At 44.5% G+C, this 23739-nt stretch overlaps 2 protein-coding genes across 5 annotated transcripts in view; one reads left to right on the top strand and one right to left on the bottom strand.

The window, feature by feature from the left end:
- Positions 1–12521, bottom strand: part of LOC119397123 (RNA transcription, translation and transport factor protein-like) — a 48074-nt gene extending 35553 nt beyond the window's left edge. Inside the window, exons 1-2 of one of the 2 annotated variants that reach the window (XM_037664563.2) lie at positions 12331–12521; positions 7606–7730 (exon numbers count right to left, since the gene is read on the bottom strand). In XM_037664563.2, the coding sequence (XP_037520491.2) occupies positions 7606–7730; positions 12331–12391 (186 nt within the window). In that variant the 5' untranslated portion in view covers positions 12392–12521. The remainder of the gene's footprint in view (positions 1–7605; positions 7731–12330) is intronic. The other variant, XM_049416717.1, reaches the window with a different exon arrangement.
- A 232-nt stretch (positions 12522–12753) lies between these two features.
- Positions 12754–23739, top strand: part of LOC119395643 (probable ATP-dependent RNA helicase DDX20) — a 219111-nt gene continuing 208125 nt past the window's right edge. For all 3 annotated transcript variants that reach the window (XR_007416477.1, XM_037662626.2, XM_049416716.1), the window contains exons 1-2: positions 12754–13009; positions 23270–23364. Coding sequence is in view for 2 of the 3 variants with exons in the window: in XM_037662626.2 (XP_037518554.1) it covers positions 12817–13009; positions 23270–23364 (288 nt within the window). In the remaining variant the exon portion in view is untranslated. The remainder of the gene's footprint in view (positions 13010–23269; positions 23365–23739) is intronic.

Below are 23739 nucleotides of genomic sequence, written 5' to 3'. Positions count from 1 at the left end.
TCTTTCGCAAGGAGCATGAAGGGACGCCAGGGGAGAACAGGGGGTGGGGGGAGGGCTGCGTCGCTCGATGGGCGCAGCCGCTGGCGCAAGCGCTATCTCGAGGCACCAGGAGATGGCTCGTAAGCTTGCTGTGATCTCAACACTTACTTCGCGTTTAGAGAACTGACAGCCCGAAAACCGCTTCGGTCACTGAGCGGCCATTTTCCCTGAAACCACTGTATTGTTGAGTTGCACGAGATCGGATCCAAAATAGTTAGCAGCTAGCCTTACTTCATGTAACAATACACTTTGTTGGTAGTACCGCATTCATTGCTTCGCCCTTAAGTGAAACTGTGGCTTTTTTTTAACCGTCAGCTACTGACCCTATAGAAAGCGAGGGGCGGACGTTAGAGCACTGCACGGGCCCGGGCCGGCCCGGCCCTGGATCGGGCCCGGGCCGGGCTCGGGCCCATGACCTTCGGGCTCGGGTCGGGCTCGGGCCTGAGCCAGGCCCGTTTTAGGCCCGGGTCACATACGTATATGTATAATTGCGTGTGTACGTTGTGTGGCTTTGTTTTTGTTGTTTTCTGGGGTTTAACTTCCCGAAGCGACCCAGGCTATATGAGGCGCCATCGTTGAGGGCTCCGGGTAATTTAAACAACCTGGAGTGCATTGGCGTGCAGAGAAATTGCACAGTACAAGACGTCTACAATTTTGCTCCATCGGTATGCTACACGAGATTTCAAGAAACGCCTAATATAAGTTTCCGCCATTATAGTGAGTGAAAGACGTTCTTGGGTACCGTGTAAGGAAAGCAACGGTAAACTGCCTAGACTAGTGTATATAAGATGTGCGCGTTCGTATCTAGGGAAACATTTCCAATATGCAGCTGCGCTCGCATGCCCGTAGACTGGCCAACGCGACTTGTGAGTCATTAATATCTCAGGAGCTGTTTTTCGTGCATTTTGAGTGCAAGATGCGGAGCGACTCTTATCACAGGGCGAACGCCGTTGTTGATTTTGCCATTACTAGTGGTGAGGCGCCAGACCATAGAGACACTCGTTTCCCCGAGTGTGGCTCACAACTGGAGTGATCAGGCTAGAGAAGCGATCCGGGAGTCTGGGGATAACCAACATGCAGACTGATTAGTTTTATTTCAAGCACCCTTTATTCCACACACCTTTACTGTACACACATCTGACACTGGCTCGCTCGTTAACGGGTGTGCCTTGCTTTGACAGATCTATGGCCCTGCGGTGGCGGTGACTCGGGGAAGAAGGGTGGGACAAAGAACCTTGTTGTTTAGAGCACGAAAACGTAGTGTAGACTGGGTGCAGCTGCCTGCCGAGGAGTCAACACGACAGCTTTAATTTATGTAACGCTGCCCAGCCTGGTGTAATCCTCCCAGAAGCAGCTAGAGCACGTTTTTTTTCATTGCATTGTGCAATAGATGAAGTTTGCAGGAGACTTGCTACTTTTACTCAGCAGCCCTAGCTCATATGCAGTTGATGTAGACTGAACCTAAAAATGTCTGCCATGCTTTTTTTCTCCACTTTATGCAGGTATTATATTTTGTAGTTCTTTGAAATGCAAAAATGAGATGGCGTGGTTAGCACTGCGTGCGTACATGAAAGAGCCAGCTATGACTCCAATTATATTTTATATTGCCCTGCAGTCATTTCGCAAGAGTGTTACGCGCGTAATTCACCGAAAGTATACACAGTACCAGTGAAAGTCGTGACACTGAAAGAAGTTCCTAAAACAATCTCTAGAAAATATATTTTGTGCGGCAGGTATCTTCACAATAACCGAAGGTTGGACAGTGCCTCCTTTATGCTCAAGGCATAACTAGCTGAAACGGGCCGGGCCGGGCCGGGCCCAAACCTTTCGGGCCCGGGCCGGGTACGGGCCACATTTAAGAACACCGGGCCGGGCTCGGGCGGGCCGGAGCATTGCATTTTCGGGCCGGGCCGGGCCGGGCCGGAAAAATCGGCCCGTGCAGTGCTCTAGCGGACGTGTAACATATTGTAGCCGCTTAACAGCGGGCCTTCCAACGCCAGGGCCGTCAGTGACGGGCCCACTATTGAGTGCCCAGCGCATATTAAAGGGATACTAAAGAGCAAAACGATTTTTCTTGCATTAGTAAAGTAGTCTTCCACAATACCAAAAACACCACGCTTTCTGCGCGAAGACGCTTAATAAGCGAGAAAACGCGCAGAAAGAAAATACAGGTGGCGACACCACCTTGCAATTCCCGCACCATTTGCCATGACATCACATATTTTTGACGGCGCCTGCTTGGGCCTACGTAGTTCCTAATCGGTTAAATCGAAGTACATTGTCCTCTGAGGGGGCCAGAGACTTGACATAGCGAGTTTGTGGAAATTTCGTCGAGCCAGTGGCGCCAAAATACATTAAATGCTCTTTGAAGTTTTTTACATCACGAATTACAAAGTTCGACGTGAAATTTAAAAATGAAACTTTTAACTTGGTTTTCTCCTCTAATAATAAACCTATGGTGGTGAAATAAACTGCACAAGAGTTCTCCGAGCACACGTTATCAATCTAAACCAATTCATTGTTTCTCTTTAGTGTCCCTTTAAAACCAAAGTGCGGCTGCTCCAACCAGGAGGCATGCTTTTATTAATGAGATGACATTTTTAAAAAAGCAAGCAAAAAATTCGATTGGTACCTTAGCACTCACGAGCTCGAAAGGGCAGGGCCTTTTAGGGGGTATTTACCGCAAGAGCGATTACTAACCCGGATGTGCTGGTGGAAGGAATTACGGACAAGCTGTTCTGGACAAAGATATATGGATAAAGTACATTTGAGGAAAAGTGTCAACGCGATACCACCGTTCACATGCTCTTTTACGGACATGAATCAAGGAAAATTCAATATTGTTCCGTATTATATATAGCTAGCATTTGAGATTTTATTCAGCGATGTCCAGAAGGAGAACTGACAGACATTTTAGCGGCACGCATGTATAGTTATTAGTAAACATTGCTTTAATAACGTGCCGTGCAACGCTTGAAACCAGCTATCAGCAGCGTTTCTGGAACAGATGGCGTCTGCCGATGAATTGCCGCCTCACTATTTAGCTACCGATTGGCCTAGACGCCACGAGCCACTGCGGAGACTGTGTTTTGCCGTCGAGCCGACTTGCACAACATAAGCTGCGCCGGTCCCGTGCATGGCATCATGACTTACTCGGCACATACCCGCGAGCGCTGTTTATTCAGTGGAATAATTCTTGGTCCATGGTTGTGACCTTGACAGCCCCAAGGTCAAGCTGCACATGTTTTGACGTGCCAGCGGTGCGATTGCTGGTGATAGACGTCCCCAAACACGAGATTCTAGCGCAGTTTGGTGCAATTTCCGTCGATATTATCAGGATGGTGCAGTAAATCGAATTTGGCGCACCTTGGCGCAGTTGGCGCAGGAGTGGAATCACTGGTCTTATGATGCTCTGAACATGGCTGCTCGATAAAAGAAAAAAGGTGCAGCCCTTTGTGTGCCCAGAAAACAGCGGGAGCTGCTTGGTTGAACTTATTGCCGCTGTGGGGCCACAAGGCGGGTCGCACCAAGGTGGTTTAAAAAACGTACGAGTGTCTTTGTGTTGCGGCTTTTCTTGAAGAGCCCCGAACGTTTGGCAAATATTGCTGAGGATCATGTTATCAACATCCCTCTAGATGTACTATTCTCTTCGGAAACAATGATATCTTGTTTTATCATAAGGACTTTTAACGGCATTAAGTGTCACATGGAAATTCGTGGTACCTGATGATGACATTTTTTATTGTCGTTCAAAGACACCCTGAAACGCAGTGGCTCCTTGGCATGCCCATACATCGCGGGATACATCTTGCGCACACCACAACCCTGTTTTTTTGCCTTTTTTTAAAATTTATTTATACATACTGCAGGCCACATTCGGGCCTAAGCAGGAATGGTGGTGACAAAATCTTTATATACATAAGTGGCAAACATGGCACGTCATTGAAAAAAGAAAATAAGTAAAAATACAAAAAAATTAATCACACAACGTTGCTTTCCGCACACACAGGTTCAAAAAGACAAAAAGATACAAAGTAAATCGTGCGACATTGAATTGTGAGCACGTTACACACCAAAGGTGATATTTGCAATAACGTTAACAAATGCATCTGCTGAAGCAGAGGAAACTGCACTTTCGGATAGTTTATTCCAATAGTCGATGGCGGCTGGAAATCGCGAGTACTTGTCTGAGTTTATGTGGCTTAAGGATTGTTTCAGCATTTTACTATGACCCGTTCGAAGGGAATGTCTGGTGAGAGAGTGTAGGTATGCAGAGGGATTTAATCTGAAGTGGCCATGATAGAGCTGAAAACTAAATTTTAACCTCGATATTATTCTACGATGAACTTGCATCTGTAGATTAGCTTTCATAATTAACTGGCTAACGCTGCTCCTTTTTGAATAATCTGAAAAGGCAAACCGAACCGCCAGTCTTTGTATTCGCTCCAGTTTATCGATAAGACATTTTTGGTGTGGGCTCCAAACTGAATCCGTATACTCTAGGGCGGGTCGCACTAAACATTTGTATACTTTCAGTTTGACAGATGATGGTGCCCCACGCAGTTTTCTTTTCAGCAATGTCAGTTTACCATGAGCTTTCCGACAGATCTCGTTAACGTGGGTTTCCCAACTCAGGTTATTCGTCAAAATTACCCCCAGATATTTTATATGCGAAGTGCTGGATAATGCGGTATTGCCCAGTGTGTATGCGAATTCAAGCGGGCATTTTTTGTTAGTGAATGATACGAATTGTGTCTTCGTAGTGTTTAGCCTCATACCCCATACCTTGCACCAACCCTGAATAGAACCTAAAGATTCATTTAGCGTAAGCTGATCTGCACAGCTGTGTACTGGCTTATATATGACGCAATCGTCCGCAAACAAACGTATCTGTACATCTGGGTGAACACAGTCTTGTATATCATTTATATAAATTAAAAACAAAATGGGTGCTAATACCGACTCTTGTGGCACTCCAGAAAACACACTCAGTTTCTCTGACGAACAGGAATTCACAGTGACACTGTTTTCTATTCTTGAGATAAAATGAAATCCAAGATACAGTACAGTGGTTCTGTCAATACCATAAGCATAGAGTTTGGTAATCAGGTCAGCATGAGGTACGACATCAAACGATTTAGATAAATAAAAAAAAATAGCATCAATTTGGCCTTCTTTATTAAGTTCATTAGCAGTGTCATGCGTTAATTCTGCTAAGTGCGTGATGGTTGACAATCCAGACTTGAAGCCGTGTTGTCGATGGCACAAGAGATTGTTTTGATCAAGGTGGGTAGCAATGGCTTAGTAAATGATGTGCTCCGAAACTTTGCAACACGTACTTGTGAGTGAAACTGGTCTGTAATTGTTCAGGTCTCATTTGGAACCGGATTTGTGAATTGGCACAACATTTGCACAGCGCCAATCATCAGGGATAGATGACATTTTCAAAGATACCGTGTAAATTTTGTGCAGATACTTTGATACCCAACCCGCGAGTCTCTGCAGAAAAATGTTTGTGATATGGTCAGGACCAGGACACTTTTTGATGTCTAATTCACGCAGAAGGCATAAAATACCATCCTCACTTATCGTAATTTCCTGCATCGGCACCTTGAGGTCTCGTGATGGATATGGAGAGAATGAGGCGGTTCTCGTGAATACTGATTGAAAAAACACATTCAATTTGTTTACTATAGATGTCGGCTCAGTGATGGTGTGATCATGCAAATTAATCTGTGAAACTGTGTGTTGATCTTTAGAAAGGTAATGCCAGAATTTCTGTTGGTCACTCGCCATGAACGAGGGTAGAGTGAGTGCGCGGAAGAAAACTGTATGGTTGTGCACCCGTACTGAAAGCAAAACGAGTGAAAAAGTTATAATAATCCTTTGTCTTATCGCCAACGAGATGGAGTTAGTTCTTTAGAGTCCCCAAAACAAGAAACACAACCATGGCGGCGTCGTTTGTGTAATTTAGCGCCGTACAGAAACAGATGTAATCGCGCCCCGGGGAGCAATAAACGAGAGTCACAAGTGGTCACCCTTTGAGAGATTAGAAACCAGACAGCCATCAGCATTGCGGGCGCGAGAAGCGATAACCACCCGAAGGACGAAACCAAAACCAGCCGCACCTCGTGTTCTGATGCGCAAGTGAAAGCCGAGAAAAAAAAGAGAAAAAAAAAGCAACTGAGGGATATCGGTGCATGAAAAAAATTCCACATATTCCCGAAGCGTGGCAGCACATTCCAAGCAAGAGAAATGATCGAAAAAGGCGCGCGTCTTGAACATACAGGCAATGCCGTACATGTACGGCGTAAACACTCAAAGGGTTTAACTGGATTTGTAAAGCATTCAAGGACTCTCTCATCTAGCTTTGCCATCCTGGACGTAGGAGTTGCTCAGATGAATTGGCACAGAAGGTGTCTTTTGTTTCGAAGATATATTGACACTGTGTCAAAGGACAAAATTAGTGTATGATTATACATTACTTTAAGTTTGTATTACCAGCATTACCCGTGGAATATTTTGTCAATAAGCACAGTTGTCAAACTGAAGTAGTACTTTCCAAAAATAATTAGAGCACAAAAGACACGCACCCCCCCACATACACGCACCAAACATGTGGTGTGTGTGCGTGTGTGAATGTGCGTGCATTTTGCACTCTTAATTATTTCTGGAAATGACCTACCAACTAGCCCAACAACAATCTAAAAAGACAGGGCGTGCAAACACGGACACAAGAAAGAAGTCAGGACACGACGGCGTTTGCGGTGTCCCGACTTCCTTCTTGTGTCCGTGTTTGCACGCCCCGTCTTTTTAGAATGAATACTTACCAACTAGCTCAGCTCTCTGTTATTCTAAACCCAACAAGTACTTTTGAAGTACACTCAAACCTCATTATAACGAATTCAGATATAACGAATTATCGGTTATAACGAAGTAAATTAAGAATAGTCTTGTCATAGCTACAGTGTTACAAATAAATGTTTATAACGAATTTTTGGATATAACGAAGGTATTTTCGTGGCAGATGCGACTTTGTTATAATGAGGTTTGAGTGTAGTACACTGGACAACGTATCAAGCATGCAAAAAAAAAAAAGGTTTTTATAAAGGTCAGTATGGTGAGTAAACACATCTGATGGTGGGAGCTTTCGCACACTTTGTGAATCATCTTTATCACTCAGCTGGTCTGGCAGTGTTCCGCTGCTTTATGGCAACGGGATAGAATTGTTGGATGCAGCACCAGTGCCCTGAACATTTAAAGCTACACTCAAACCTCATTATAACAAAGTCACATCTGCCACGAAAATAACTTAGTTATATCCGAAAATTCGTTATAAACGTTTATTTGTAACACTGTAGCTGCGACAAGACTATTCTTGATTTACTTCGTTATAACCGATAATTCGTTATATCCTTGTTTGTTATATCGAGGTTTGAGTGTACTTAAAAGGGGATGGGAAAAATGGTTTTGTGGAAGAGCCGTTGCACGTGAGGAAAAACGTTGACCAATTTACAAAACCGGATGAACAGACACATTCTCCTAACTGGTTTTCATTAAATGTACCGTTTCAAACGCCTGCGTCCATCCAGGGGCATCGAGGGCTCGCAAGGCTGCCCGTTCCTCAAGCTTGTAGTGGCGGATCTTCTGGTCCTCAAGCCAGGCTACCAGGCTGCGGAACTCGCCTTGGCCTAATGAAGACATTGATAGTGATGCATTAGAGCATGTCACGGAGTTCCTAGCCACATTGCCTAGGAGGAAACATGCTGTTTTTGCACACTCTAACGGACAGAATGTATCATCCTGGTAGTTTCTGGCATCGCCTGTAGTTTGGATGTGAATGCAGATATAAACCGTTTGCAAATAAAACCTCTGCAGGATGTTTTGAGCCAGTCGTATTATATCTTTCAAGGAAGTCTGCTCATCTATAGTGCATAATCAGGCATTGAAAAAAAAAAAAAAAAGACTGACAACAAACTGTCCCAGAGCATGTGAATACCTTGCCCTCTAACCTTAGCAGTCAGCCAACAATTCATACGTTCTATGTACTTGTGCATACAAATCTTTACAACTAAATAAAATCTGTTTTTCCATAATATTAAAGTAGAAACAGCTCTTCATGACCTACTTTAGTTAAGAAATTAACTGCTGTGACAGACGGGCCGCTCCTGGTCAGGTGTGCTTTCAAAGTGTGTTGGTTCTGTGAAAATGATGTCAATACAGTCACCATATCCCGGCATTGCCATGTGTCCAACACTAGTTTTTCCTTTATCATCACCAGCACACTACTCTCACAGCAGACATGACCAACTGAAGACTGTAGGATTGGGCGTGTTCGTACAACATGATAATGAGCGCAAATCAGCGTAACTGACAGGAGGGGACAGAAGAGAAGACACAGTTCCAACAGTTTATTTCTTTGGAATGACCTCGCTTTTACAGTTACAACAGCCATGCGCAGAACACAATGATGTTACAACAATTAATCACGTGGACAAACCTAAATGCATCTTTTTTTTTTATCAGTGAGAGCGACAGAGGGGGTACTTACACAATCATCCTTTGAAGAAAAAATCTTGCCTGCCTCGACAATTTCACGTGTGATATGATCTCTGCGTTTGGCGACAATGCTACAATCTGAATACCTTGGTCTACATCCGCACGTGCTACAGTGAGCGGACAGCCACCCTTGCTTTGACTGATCAACGTAGTACAGATGTTCTTTCAACCTTTCATTTAAATAACGATTCGTCTGACCAACGTAATATTTCCCACATGACAAGGGCAGCTGATAAACTATGTTACAAAGACAATCTCTAAATTTATTTGCATGGTTTGTAGTACACCCACGATTGGGTCTGGATGCTGGGACAGACATTATGCACAAACTGCTCGATTTTTCTGGGGCAAAAAAAAAAAACACTTTCACTCGCTGCGCTACTTTCTTCAGATTTTGTGCTATCTTATGCATGTATAAAATTACAGTGAAATTCTGTCTCTCTCTAGCAGGTTGGCCTACGTTAGTGTTGCCACTTGAGTGAAGATCACGCAACAACCTTTTGGCGACAGAAACTTGCACATGGTCAGGGCAACCGGCCGAGGTCAGCCTTACAGATTGCTCCTGAAACTTTCTAACATCTTGTGTTCACAAGACCTCTGCAAAGCATTTGTAAAGCAGGATTTTATAATGCCTCGCTTAAGTAGTTTAGAGTGCGCAGAATGAAACGGCAGAATCGGCTTATTCCGACGCGGTTTCCAGCAAGAACGACCATCATTCAAGAATAACTTGACATCAAGGAACCTAATTTCGCAATTTTCAGACAATTCATGGGTTAGCTCAAAAGGTTCAAAACTATTCCGCATCAGATCTAAAACAGCAAGTGCGTCCGTCCTGTATGCTCCTCTGTCAGAGAGACAGAATTTCGCTGTAATTCCATACATGCACAAGATAGCACACAATCTGAAAAAAGTAGCGCAGCGAGTGAATGTGAAAGTGTTTTTTTTCGGCCCCACAGAAATTGAGCAGTTTGTGCAAAATGCTTGTCTCAGCGTCCAGACCCAATCATGGGTGTACTACAAACCACGGAAATAAATTTACAGATTGTCTTTGTAACGTAGTTTATCAGCTGCCCTTGTCATGTAGAAAATATTACGTTGGTCAGACAAATCGTTGTTTAAATGAAAGGTTGAAAGAACATCTGTACAATGTTGATCAGTCAAAGCAAGGGTGGCTGTCCGCTCACTGTAGCACGTGCGGATGTAGACCAAGGTATTCAGATTGTAGCATTGTCGCCAAATGAAGAGATCACATCACAGGCGAAATTGTCGAGGCAGGCAAGATTTTTTATTCAAAGGATGATTGTGTAAGTACCCCCTCTGTCGCTCTCACTGATAAAGAAAACATGCATTTAGGTTTGTCCACGTGATGAATTGTTGTAACATCATTGTGTTCTGCGCATGGCTGTTGTAACAGTGTGTAACTGTATAAAAGCGAAGGCATTCCAATGAAATAAACTGTTGTAAGTTCAGTGCTCTGTGTCCTCTCTCCTGTCCCCTCCTGTCGGTTGCGCTGATTTGCACTCATGACCAACTGAAGTCATCCCCCGGTGAAGAGGTCTTGGCGGACTGACTTTCTCACCTATCTACACACAAGCTGTAGTTTGTGAAGCAAGCGGCACAACACAGGCAAAAACAAGCAGATGAATATGTCAATGTTTCTTTTCTCAGCAATCTCTTCTATCTCTGGAAAACTGTGCCATTCTGTATATGTCACTGCAAATCTCTTTTCTTTACATACTGCACAATAAATTCCTATTCCATTACAGCACAAACCAAACCCTACGCACAGTTCTTGCAAAAATGTGGGCCTCAATATTGTGGAATACTTATCTGCCATCCTCATGTTTTCCTTCCCTTTGCGCTCATCACTAGCTATTTAAGTGGAGCTTGTTATGAGTGACAGATGTCAGTGGTGGCTCCGGCAAGTGTACACAGGTCACATGCGCCGTTTTCCAATAATTGATGTGTGGGCTTGTCGGCGACCAGCCGTTCCTGATATCGAGGTCACTTGTTCTTTCATGCTGCCACATTTCACTGTTGCCTGGATATGAATGCATGGCCGTCGTTCTTGCCTGCAGCAACTCAAGTGTTGTGCTGCTAAGCAAAAGGAACATTGCACAGTGTGATAGAAAGAAAAGACAGGCATGCACACACCAAGCCCCAACTTTCCCTGTGGGCTTCTGAATTTCTTGTTCCAACAGATTACATATTCGTTTATTAATAACTATGGTTGAGGAGAGCTTTTGTCTGGGCAAGTTGGTGCAACATTTGCAAAGTTAAACAGCGTGAAGGACGAAAGACACAAGTACAACACAACAGGATCAGCACTGGTCTTGTTGTACTTGTGTCTTTCATCTTCGTGCTGTTTAACTTCCCTAATAATTATGGCTAACAGTTTACTACAAGCCCCTGTAAGCTAAGTGAGACGAGCGAATAAGCACATGACTCTGCTTACCATGCGCAAACATAATTAATGAGCCCCATGTACTGTGCATGTCAAAGAACACCAGATGATCGAAATTTCCGAAGCCCTCCACCATGGTGTGCCTCATAGTCGTCTCGTAGCAATATTGTGCTTTTGGCACGTAAAACCCCAGGTATTACTATCACAATTAATGTTCCAGTTACGCGTGGACGACTGCCTTATGCAACTACTTCTGGCTGGAATACCATGCAGGCTTGGCGATAACACGGTAGTTAGCGCGACACTTTAAGTACAGGTCTCTGAATAAGGCTTTGAAAGCAAGGTTCGGCTTGGTGTTGCACAAGTTCGTTGCCAGACTTGGGGGCTCAGTTGCTTTTAGAGAATACTAACGTCGCTGTCGACCCTGGCAGTAGTGAGGCTGGCAAAACAGCATAGGTTACTGGCCCCCCAGAGACACTGAATACCGCTCATTCACTCTCTCGCACAAGTGGTACCGCATGCACAAGCGACACGGCGTTCTTGTGAAATGGATGCTCGCCCACTAGAAGACCACCATGCCTACGAGCTTTCACATTAGCAACGTTTCATATTTACAAATTCACACCATGCACAGCAGCGATGTCTAATGAACACAGCGAACTAGAAGTGGGCTAAGCCCTTGTGAGAATTGTGAGTGATACGTAAGCGCCTAGTCGCAATTACAGCTCCCACGTGCGATGCGCAAGCTTGAAGAACTGAAACGTCATACATAGTACTGTGTAGCGCTCACAAAAAGACAAAGGACGAAAGGAGTGTAGACGGCATGCGCCGATTATGTTCGATTAGGCGAACATAAACGTTCATTACAGAAGCGAGGCCTTCCCACATAGCTGATCATTTTTCATTGCTTCTTAAGGCAAAAAAGCAGCACGCCCGAGAAATTGTCCTGACCTTCTACGTTGCAAGATGAAACGAAAGTTGTGTGAGCCAGCCATCGATTAGGCTTTGGGATGGGGAATACGAGTAATCGGTCAGCACGTGCGGCAATTTGAAATCGTTGTACGCTAGTTCAGTGACGGGGCAACAGCCGGAAAAAGTTCGTTATCGTTTCGAGCACCTGCCACATGGTCCGACAACTTTCCTAGATATCTTCTTTTTTGTGTGTGCTTTGTGAATAAAAAATCAGTTGAGACAGCGCTTGCCGTGTACACTTCTTTCGTCTTCTTTGTGAGCGCTGCAGAGTCCTAAGTATGAATCCATGCCACCTAGCCCATTTTTGTATTCGAACTGAAACGATGTAACGAGCGACAACGTGAGGATGAACTTGCTTTGAATATTAAAATTGTCCGTGTTGTTGAATCCCAGCGCGGTCAGCTTTCGCTTGAACATCTCCAAAAAGTGGCTCACACAATGAAGAGAACACAACGCAACAAAGTTGGTCCTGACTAGTACACTGTAGTCCTGACAAACGATGACCACGACCTGCCACTGCAGCGCGCCGCAGCTACTACTCAACACCGCTCAACACAACCGGGACTGGCTTAAGCTAAGGCTAAAGTCGTCTCGAACGCGTGCTTTTGGCTGTTGTTGAGGCTAACAACTAAAAACTAGCCATGCAAAACCAATTCGAGTCAATCCTTTGTCTGAAACGCACATGCGTCGTGTTGTGGCGCCTTGGCGCATGTTTGAATGAGCGCACGTTGTCATGAGGGGGACACTGAGACTGCCGCTTCGTGGTTCGCGTCTTTTTGCGGCACGTCAACAATAGAGCGGGCGTTTGCGAGCAGATTGTGAGCGGCAGCCTTTCTACGACCATGACTCGCCGGATAGCGCACAAGCTGGAGACGCAGTGGCGCTCCCAGGACGTGCTTCAGTCGGAGGACGAAAATGCCACTTTCGAGGAGTTCCTTCTCTCTAAGCAGCTACTCAGTGGTCTCCGCAAGTCGGGATTCGTCAGGCCGTCGCCAATACAGCTGCGTGCCATTCCTCTGGGCCTCTGCGGTTTTGGTGAGCGAAACTCGGCCTTGCGCTAGTTGCTTCATGACTTCCGAAGAAAAATCGTAGTGCAAAAGGACAGACACGGGAATGGCGCCAACTGTTCTTTATCGAAGAAACATACGAAAATATATATACAGCACAAGAGCAGCATAGGGTATGACCATTGCAAAAAACGGACAAAGGGTCACAATCACGCTACATGGTGACACTCATGTGGATATGCAGCATGCCTGCTCCCGCGATGCTTCTCGATCGCTTCCCGAATTTGTTTTTGTTTCACCAGCTTTTCCTCTTTCCAGCTTACCATATGCTGCTGTTTCCTTATTTCTTTCGTCAGTACATGCAACAGGCCCCATCCCTTGCCTGGTTCTTCCTCGACTCTTTCGGCTATATTGTTATTGTTTGTCATTTAAATACTAGCTGCCAAACTTTGATTCTATGCTCTCGTTTCCAATTTTATATTCTATTGGTAATGTGAGGCCTCGACGGCTGGTATGGTGGCGCTGCGGCGCTAGGACAGTCAGCGCCGCGAGTAGCGGCCGCGCGCGTGATCCCGTCGTGTCATGCTGCGAACGCCGCTCTGTAGGAGCAGAGCAATGGCATTTCGGAACGAGCAGCGCGCGTGATTGTGTGGATTCCGCGGAACCGAATACGTAGAAAGTTATTTAAATTAAAGGTAGTGTCTATATTGCCGGCTGCCGGTCAATTATATCGGTTGACCGGTTACCGGCAGTTCTTTCCTATTGGCCGCCCGCGACCACGTGACCTCTGCGGGACGGCCCCTTTCGAGCTCAGGGTTACCAGATTGGGCTATTAATAGCCAAATTGGGCTACTTTTTGTTCGAGTAGGCGTCGAATTTTTCTCTTTGGCTATGTGGCTATTTTTGGGCTACATTGCTATCGACTAGGCAAGAATAAAAAAAAAAACACTACAAAATGTAAATAATTTCAGTATCGGGGACGCATTCGTTTGTACCTCCAGCTTTACAAGTGCCGGAGCGTGCATACGCGAGCGTCTGGGGGTCCCCGAAATCAATGAATGCCCCCTGGCCGCCGCCATAAGCCCCTTTGGGCTGTTGTTAACATGCGTGACCCCCCAAAAATGCAGTACCGCGACGTCAACTTTTGTACTGCCATGCAGAAGCTAAGAAAGGTGGTGATCGTTCTCTCTGTTAAAAAGGTCTCTGCAAGCAAACAACGCCAAGCCCATGCCACTAATAGGTCCCACCATCAAAACATTCCAGTGTGTTGAACGATCTCTGCACAAGAAAGGGCTTCACGTGTCGTCATGTTGATGGCTCGCGCTTTCTCTAGACTTTCTTGATTTCTACTACCGTAAAATGCTGAGCAAGCACCCCCCCCCCCCTTCCCCCCACCACACAGTGAAAGATAATAAAAAAGATGTGGAGGGGGCCCTCTTGCTCAATCCCAGACCAAAATCCAAGATAGCAGCGGAAGTGCCTCTAAGTAGAATGCACACCTGTGTTTCTTATGAAATGCTTTGTTGAATACGCGTGCATTTACAGTTTTTACTGAATCGGAGTCCGTCTGACATTTCACGTGTTATGACAAGAGTGGAAAGACGTTCTTCAAGTACCCTAACAATTTGCGACAACCCGGAATGCGACCCCATTTGTATGTTATCAAGTGGCAATCAACTTTTTTCTAGATTCTGCAGCCATTTCTCCAGCTCAATTATTACATACAGGCAGAGTGCAGGACTTTCGAGCTTCTGTCATCATTGCCCAAGAAGTGGGCACTGCCTATGCGGTTTCGGTGCTTCACAAGCTGCCGAAGACCTCCATCGGGGCTAAAAAAAGGCAGCGTTTATAACCACGACGAGCAAATATGCGTAGTAATAGCAAGGAAATCATTTAAAAAATGAAGAACGTCCGTTTATCTCGCGCGCCACACCGCCCTCATCCGACGCTGTCATCGCTCGTTCTCGTGAGCCTTCCATATAAATCCATATAATTTTATTTTTGGCAGCTTACAGACAGTGTTTCTGTAGCTATTGCGACAGCCATGCACGCAGCAGTAGCATAGTTACACTCCCGTTTGACCACAAATTAGCTTCGTCCTTTCGAGCTGCTATGGTTCCGCCTGTACGCATCTGCCCTCAGCCGCGACTGCTTAGTAGCGCACTGCGCCGTGGGTGGCGCCACTTGTTCACTCAAAACTGCAGCGCACTAGGCCTATAGACCTCGTGAGCTGGTATGATGGCGCTACTGCTCTCGCCCTCTATTGGGCTAGCAGCGCACTGTTAGGATTGTCGCCTACAGGCCCGTCTGCATGTTTCAAGGCGGCGGCTACGGTTGTGGCGGCCGCTGTTCTCCAAGAACTGCCACCGTAGTTCTTTTTTTTTTTTCTGTCTGCGTGTGTAAATACGCTGTGCTAACTTATGTTTATTTATGTTTTTCTTCCTGTCTGAAAAACCTCTCAAACTACAGCCGAAAAACCAGCATGCAGCGACTCTTGTTGTAAGCATTCAACAAAACTTCGTCCCCTTTTGGCCTCAAGCCATTCGAGAAAGAGACACCTCTCTCAGTCCTTCTGTTCGCTGAAAACCAAACTGCGAGCCCTACCAACAAAAAAAAAAAGAAAAAGCCGGCAAAACACAGTTGCTTGCGCCGGAAACAAGTTCTTTTCCGTCCCTTGGACACCACGCGGGGAACAGTAGACCACCCCCCACCCCCCTCCCACACACACACAAACACGCTCACAACGCATGCACACATACAGGCGAGCGCGCATACACATTTTACAGACAGTGAGACTGCAAGTGCCCATCAGTTTGTCACTGGTTGTCGTCTGCTAGGAAAGCGCATCGCCAGCCATGGCCGCCAGCCCGCGTGTGAACGTGAGGACAAGAAGCGACGATCGTGTGTTGTTCTGCGGTTTCTGTAGGATTGTCAAAAGGAGTTCTTGGTCACTTGGTACGAAGTTGCACGCGAGTGGTCAGTGTGTGGTCTGAAAGAAAAATTGATGTGCGCGATGGAATCTTCCGACATTATTGGGAAATGCAAAATGCAGTCGAAAACCGTGGACTACAACGTACGAGTGGAGGTCAGCTTTTGATTTTTCAGTGCTCTACGTGTGCTGAGCTATACCGAACTGTTTTCGTTCCCAACGAAGAGGACGCGGCAAATTTGTGTCTGATTCCGCACCGGCTAGCCCTGTTCGCCCGGCAAGAAATCACCCGTGAGAGCAGAAGACGCAGACAGGCACATTGCCCCTCTAGGTGGCCGTTGTCAGCCTGCTATCTTCCTATTTATTTGTGACCTTGTAAGCTTGTGTATACATTTAAAATAAATAATAAAAGGCGGAAAAACACGCACGAGAGTGGGGACACTTATGGACAGAATTCGAGGCGTTGCTTACGCAGCCCCTCACAGCTGCGCTAGAGTTGTCTTTCATTTTCGTCCGACTTCTGAGGTAACCCGCAGAATTTTAAAGCTAGTTGCTTCCGAACGGTGTTCGTACAGCTGTTGTGCCAGCCATGCACGCAGAAGTACGGAAAATTACTGGAATTCTGCTACGTTTTTACGTCCTTTCGGCGAGGAGCCATGCGTTTCTACTGTGACTGTGGGCACGGGAGCAACAAACGACAATCCTAAGTTTTCTGCCGCGGCCGTCTGGTGGCGCTGCCCGTTCGGTTCAAAGCTGCAGCGCACTAGGCCTATAATCACTACCCAAGCTGTTAACCTCATATATTCTCATTTCTCTCAGTTTGTTGTAATTTCCTTCTGTCATGAGAGCAATGTTCGATTGCCTGTTTACGACTTCCCACGTAATCTGCCCATCACATCTAAGCCCCTTGTTAACTGTCTTATGTCGCTCGCAGAGGTCTAGCAGTAACTTCCCATTGGTCTGTATAATTCGTCGAGGTCATGTATGTGGGCATTCATGTCCCCGGCCCCATTACGAAATGATATCCGTGCTTGTGCAATTCACTATCCCCTGATTCTTTTCTCTTCAGTTGTTTCTCGTCCACAAGTAAGCTGCCCCTAGCCATGTTTCCTTTTCACTTCTGGCAATAATAAGTGCTCAAGCTTTCCTGCTGAAGTGACCTGTGCCTGACTACTGACCTGGTTACCATCCTGAGTCACAGCTGGTGCTTTGTTGTCCCCTCCCTCAGAACTAATTCCTGCAAGCTAGGCCGTCATTGCACCTGCCTTTGCCTCGTCCGATTCCCTTTTCGACTCTCCCATACCGTGGGTTGCCTGCCCGCTTTGTTCACCTTGACGACTTTAAGTAGCTCTTTAGTTGCTTTAAGCCCTGCTCGCATAGCCTTCATTTTGTCTCGCTCTGTTGCCAAAACATTCTCTAGCTCTATGCGATTCTCATCGTGAGCTCACTCTGGGCAGCTGTCATTTTCTCCATTTTCGTCTTGACTGACCTCACATTGTCTGCACATGACGTCAGATTCTTCTGCATTCTCCTCCGCACAAATTTCTATTTTCAAACCCACATTGAACACTACTATCTTTCTTTAATGTGACTAGACAGGTGTACGCATGTTAAAAGATGTCATCGCAAGACACAGCACTTCCCTAAACAAAAAGTACCACAAAACTCAGTCAATACTCTACACTTCAAAATACCACACTGTCCATAAATAGTTTACACACACTCACACACCACCTCCTAATAGACTTGGTCGACACTACAGACACAAATAAATAAAGCTACTGACCCCAAAAAACAGTGCGAAGAAACAAGCGCACTTACCTTCCGCTATTGGCTTATCTGATACCCTAAACCGAAGGAAAGGCTATCTCAAACACATGTGTAACCCCACTAAGTTACACGTGCGTGGGCTGAAAGAAGCCAGCAAGACGAGGAAAAAAGCTACAACAACAGACATGGTGAACCTTCCTTGTCGACTTAACTGCTAATTTCACTAAACCTAAACAAAAGGCAAGCTCAAAACAAGCCGAAACACTTATCTGCCACTGTCGTTCCAGAGCCCCCGGAAAATGCATGCTTCCACCGTGAAACGCGCACCACCACTTGAACATACAGCGCGCCACCCCTTGGAGGATGGCTGAAACGCACGCAAGTAGTGGATGCGTCCTTATCACAGCGAATATGCTTCCACCATGGTTCTAACATACGCCGCTGAAGCTCAGCAAGGTTGGCCATTGTGGAATTGGTTTGCGTGCGGGACATCAGTACAGCATCGCAGTTGAAGCAGTATGATGCTCCAAACCCTACTCAGCTATGGTTCAACAGGCATCGCTACCTAGCCATGTTTTGTTGATGACAGAAATTTTTGGTTGGCTGACTAAAATGACATTAGCTGTAGTTGTGGGGAATGCGCTCTGAAAAATCAAAAGTGTGCTTTTATAGCTACTAAATCAACCCGGGCCATAAAAGAAGTCAAGGTATATTATTGAATGGACAGCCAGGATTCCGAACACACATGTCGTTCAAAATTTTCAGCTACTGTTTCACGACCCCCTTGCCAATTGCTTGATTTACGTGGCATTTTTTTGCCAGCTCAGTCTCTGGTTCCATGAGCAAGGCCGAAAGTGCTTCCTGTAAACCTCTTCCCCTATGTACGGAACTTCCGTGATTTCCATGATTTCCCTGGTAGCTTTTTCATTAGAGCGGGTGGCAACAGCAATCGTTGCAGTGCACAGTGATATTATTTGACACGACCAGCTGTTGACACGTGCATCTATGTTCTTTTAGTCTGTCATTGAGGTAGTGTTTGTGCTCCCCAAAACAGAAAACGCAACCACGATGGCATCATTTGTGTAATTTAGCGCTGCATGGAAACAGATGTAATCGCACCCCGGGGAGCAATAAACAAGTCACAAGCGGCCACCCTTTGAGAGATTAGAAACCAGTCAGCCATCAGCTTTGCGGGCACGAGAAGCGATAGCCATCTCGAAGGACGAAACCAAAACCAGCCACACCGCGTGCTCGTGTTCTGGTGCGCAAGTGAAAGCTGCCGTGCCGCTTCGGAAAGCAAAAGAGAGAAAAAAAAACAATGGAGAGCGATCGGCGCATGAAAAAAATTCCACGTATTCCCGAAGCGTGGCAGCACAGTCCAAGCAAGAGAAATGATCAAATTTGGCATTTCCGTCTGATGCAGGCGTTCTAATGACTGACATTACTGATCACTATCCCATATTTCTGAACTTTCACTATACCCAGATCACCGAAAAAATTACGTAGTACATGAAATCTACACTAGATAAACAATCATTTGTTGAAGCCATGTCAAATCTTGACTGGGTTCCATTTTGTGTATGAATGATTCTGAAAAGGCATGCTCGCCTTTTATCTCTGTGCTTAAATCCTGTTTCGTTCGTCATTCACACCAAGTCAAATGCAAAAAGAAATTCGCATCGCCTTGTAGTCCATGGTTAACGGATAAACTACTAGCCCTTATACGCAGAAAAGATAACCTTTACAGAAAAACCAAACGACAACCATTTAACAAGAATCTGGCTTCCCGGTTCAAAAAGTTCTCAAATAATCTTTCTGTAAGCTTGAAACAAGCAAAGAGAATATGGTATGAAAAGAAAATTGTGGAATGTGGTAAAAACATCAAAAAGAAATGGGAAATTGTGAACTCTTTTCTGAATAGGACACATAATCTCGAAATGATATCCGAAATTGTTCATCAGGGAATAATGCTTAAAACCGTTAAAGAAATAGCTAATGCGTTCGCCGACTTCTTCTTCAGTGAGGAACAACAGACGACAGTGCACGAGAATCCCTTATCACACCGCCTCCCCCATTCTTTCTTTTTATTTCCAACCACCTCTCAAGAAGCTCTAAACGCTATAAACAACACGAAGATAACCGGCGCTGGCACTGATAAATTACACCCGTCCGCCGTAAAATAAGGTGCTCCCTTCATAACTGATAGTCTTGCACACATAATAAACCTCATGTTCAAATCTGGCTGTTTTCCTAATGAACTCAAACAAGGCAGGATCACACCAGTTTGTAAGCAGGGTGACCACTCTTTGATTTCCAATTACCGCCCCATATGTGTATTACCATTCTTCAACAAAGTAATTGAAAAGCGCTTGACCAATTACGAAATTTAATATTCTCTCGCCAATACAATACGGCTTTCGCCCAGGGTATTTGCAGAACTTGCTCTTATTGCACTAACAGTTGAATTAAGACTTGCAATTGATGAGGGTCATTACACTGCTTCTGTATTTGTAGACTTTACTAAGGCTTTTGAGAAAATAAATCATAAAATATTGTTCCATAAGCTTGAATTATTAGGAATTACCGGACCAGCCCTACTTATGCTGCAGAACTACTTAAAAGACAGAATGCAGGTAATAACTATTTCAGGTGTTAATTCCAAAACCATATTCACTAATATTGGAGTGCCCCAAGGTTCCATATAAGGTCCTCTTTTGTTCTTATTATATGTGAATGATTGCCGAACTGTCTCTCCTTTTCTAAATGCCTACTTTATGCAGACGATACCACTGTCACCAACTCAGACAAATGTCTCGCAACTCTCACATCCAACATGTACAAAGACATGCGCAATTTGCTAGAATGGTACCAATTTCACATAAACGCATCGAAAACAAAATTTGTTTTTCTCACCTCTAGCCACCGGACACTTCCCTCCATTCCTTATATTTTTCTCGGAGCTACTCCTATCCCAGCAAGCTCTTCTTGTAATTATCTAGGCGTAGAACTAGACAACCATATAAAGTTTATTAATCACATAGCCAAAGTAAAACAAAAGATTGCCTATGGGATCTGAGTTCTAAATTTGCAATATATATTTAAGCGTGACATTTTACTGTCGTATTTTTCATTTGTCCATTCACATTTTAACTACTGCATTACGTGTTGGAGAAATACATGACTCATCTACGTTCATTACAAGTGCTAGAAAATAAAGCTATTAGAATAATAACATTTAGCACATTTAGCCACAGAGCCACCTATCTTTTACAATCTAACCATATTTTTTCAGTTTCGAAACTCATTAAATATAACCTTACAAAATTCTTGTTCCAAGAAATCAACCTCAGACGACACGATGGCGTTTTACCCCGATCTTATCTAACAAATAATAACACTACAAGGTTTGCATGCAATTTGTTTTTACCCGAAATACATACTAATTATGGCAAGCAGAGCGTCCTTTTTTTCATCCATCGCTGTTTGGAACACCATACCCATCGAAATAAAAACACTCAAAATTCATCAATTTAAAAAACAATTAAAAGATTATATTCTCAGAGTCTCAGGTGTATAAGTATGCTCATAATCTTACTTATTGTGTATTCTGATTTGATAACCTCGTTCTTGTTACTTTGTGTGTTCTTATTTTTTTCTAGTACAATTTAGTTTTGTTCTCCATCAATGCCGATTATTTCTATTTACACCTTTTACAATGCATATGTTTTGTTATGCTGTAACCTGTGTTTCTTATTTATTTTGAAAAGAAAGTTCCATTGCAGTCTTTGACTTTGGGACCTCCTTCTGTATATTATCACTATGTAATATTTGTACTTATTACAATAAAATTGATTCTGATTCTGATCGAAAAAGGCGCACTGCTTTGCGAAGCAAAAAAACAACAAAGGAGAGGCATCAGGGCATGAAAAAAATTCCACGTATTCCCGAAGTGTGGCAGCACATGCCAAGCAAAACATGACATTCATTTAAACTTAGACTGTAATATTCCAACCGACGCTCTATTCTTAGATTTCGAAAAAGCGTTCGATAAGGTTCCTCATTCTCGTCTTTTGTTAAAATTATCGCGCCTAAACATTCATCCGCTTGTTCGCAACTGGATCGAGTGTTTCTTATCCAACCGGAAGCAGTTCGTGTATGCTAACACCTTCACATCATCCACTTTGCCCGTTCTATCTGGCGTACCCCAAGGCACTGTTCTTGGACCGCTACTCTTCCTAATCTACATCAATGATCTGCCATCTGCTGTAACCTCTGTAATACGTCTTTTTGCAGACGATTGCGTCGTGTATCGCCCTATCAATAACCTCTCCGACGTCTGTTCTCTTCAGGAAGACCTCTTTCGTATTCAAGACTGGTGTGCTACATGGCTCATGTCACTGAACACCAGTAAGACCGTGAACATTTCATTCCATCGTCGACCTAACTACGCACCCTCCGTGTACAAGATTAACAACTGCATTATAGCTAATGTGCATTCCTTCAAGTACCTAGGTCTTCACCTGTCTCATGATTTGTCTTGGGCGGATCATGTAACCCACATTATCAACTCAGCTAACAAAATGCTTGGTTATCTTCGCCGTAATCTTTTCATGGCACAGTCACACGTAAGATTACTTGCCTACAAAACCCTCGTGCGACCGAAACTTGAATATGCCTGTGCTATCTTTGACCCCCATCAATCTAACCTCACTAAAGCCCTCGAATCTGTTCAAAACCGTTCTGCTAGATTTATTCTTTCTGAGTACTCCTATCACACAAGCGTTTCGTCTCTAACGTCTAAACTGGAGCTAGTACCTCTTGCCTCTCGACGTCGCATCTCACGCCTATGCCTCTATCACAGATTCTTTCATACCATACCTCGTGACAGCCAGTTCATTCAACAGACTCATCGTACATCTCGAACAGGCCACATGAACGCAGTAATTCCAGCCCGAACCCGCACCACTACGTTCCATCAGTCATTCTTCGTCCGAACTGCCCGAGACTGGAATGGCCTTCCGGGAGATGTCGCACTCGTCCGTGACGCAGCGTGCTTCCGATCTGCTACCGAACTCTTAGTCTAATATACGGAACTGCTGTTTTTGGACTTACCTTTGTAAATAGATTTTTTTTTCTTCCTTTCAAATTGTCATCATTGCCGTCTTTTGTATATTGCATTTTCCGATTGTTTTTTTTTTAATTATTGTATTTTTCCCTTTTTTTCTATCTTTTGTTCTTACTTTTGATGCCCACCTCTCATGTAATGTCCCCGGGACCCTTGAGGTATCAATAAATAAATAAATAAATAAATAAATAAATAAAGAAATTGTTGAAAAAGGCGCGCGTTTTAAACATACAGGCTATGCCGTACATGTACGGCGAAAACCCTCAAAGGGTTAAATAAGTGAAATCGCTCACAGCATCATGTTTTGTTAAAGTTGGTTGCAAGTCATACGACCACTGTAGCCAGTGGGACAACAGTCATGCTCGCTACAGTAAACACAAGCTTTGTTGCAGTTCAACCATGTTGCTGTTTTGTTGCTGTTTGTCATAGTCTCGTGATAAGCTGCATTTGCTCTGTCTCTACAGACATGGTCGTGCAGGCAAAGTCTGGCACTGGCAAGACATGCGTCTTCTCTGTGCTCACCCTACAAGCTGTCAACGTCTCCAAGAATGCAGTACAGGTGAGCCTGTCAGCACATTTTTATTTCATCCATGCAAAGACGGGCAAGTCAAAGCAAAATGCGAACACTGTAATGCTCCTGGAAAAAGCTATTGCCTTTCTTAGCACAGAAGTAGCAGTTTCCATGTTTAAAATAGCTGGAAATTTTTCCAGCTGGCAGTGGGAGAATTTTCAGCTGGGAGGAGAATTTCCAGTTTCATGATCCAGCTGGGAATAAAAAATGTTTGCAGCTGGAAATGGAATCATTCCCAGCAGGAAATGACAAAAAAATTCAGTTGGAATCTTTCATTTCCACATTTCAGCTTGCTGCTGTGGCATATCACTTAGTTGGTTCCCACTTTGATTGACTACAGTACCTTCTGGTCCAGTGTACTGT

Source organism: Rhipicephalus sanguineus, chromosome 6 (genome assembly GCF_013339695.2).
Source record: "Rhipicephalus sanguineus isolate Rsan-2018 chromosome 6, BIME_Rsan_1.4, whole genome shotgun sequence".
In the NCBI taxonomy this organism is placed as follows: Eukaryota; Metazoa; Arthropoda; class Arachnida; order Ixodida; family Ixodidae; genus Rhipicephalus; species Rhipicephalus sanguineus.
This window is presented reverse-complemented; position numbering and strand designations above follow the sequence as displayed.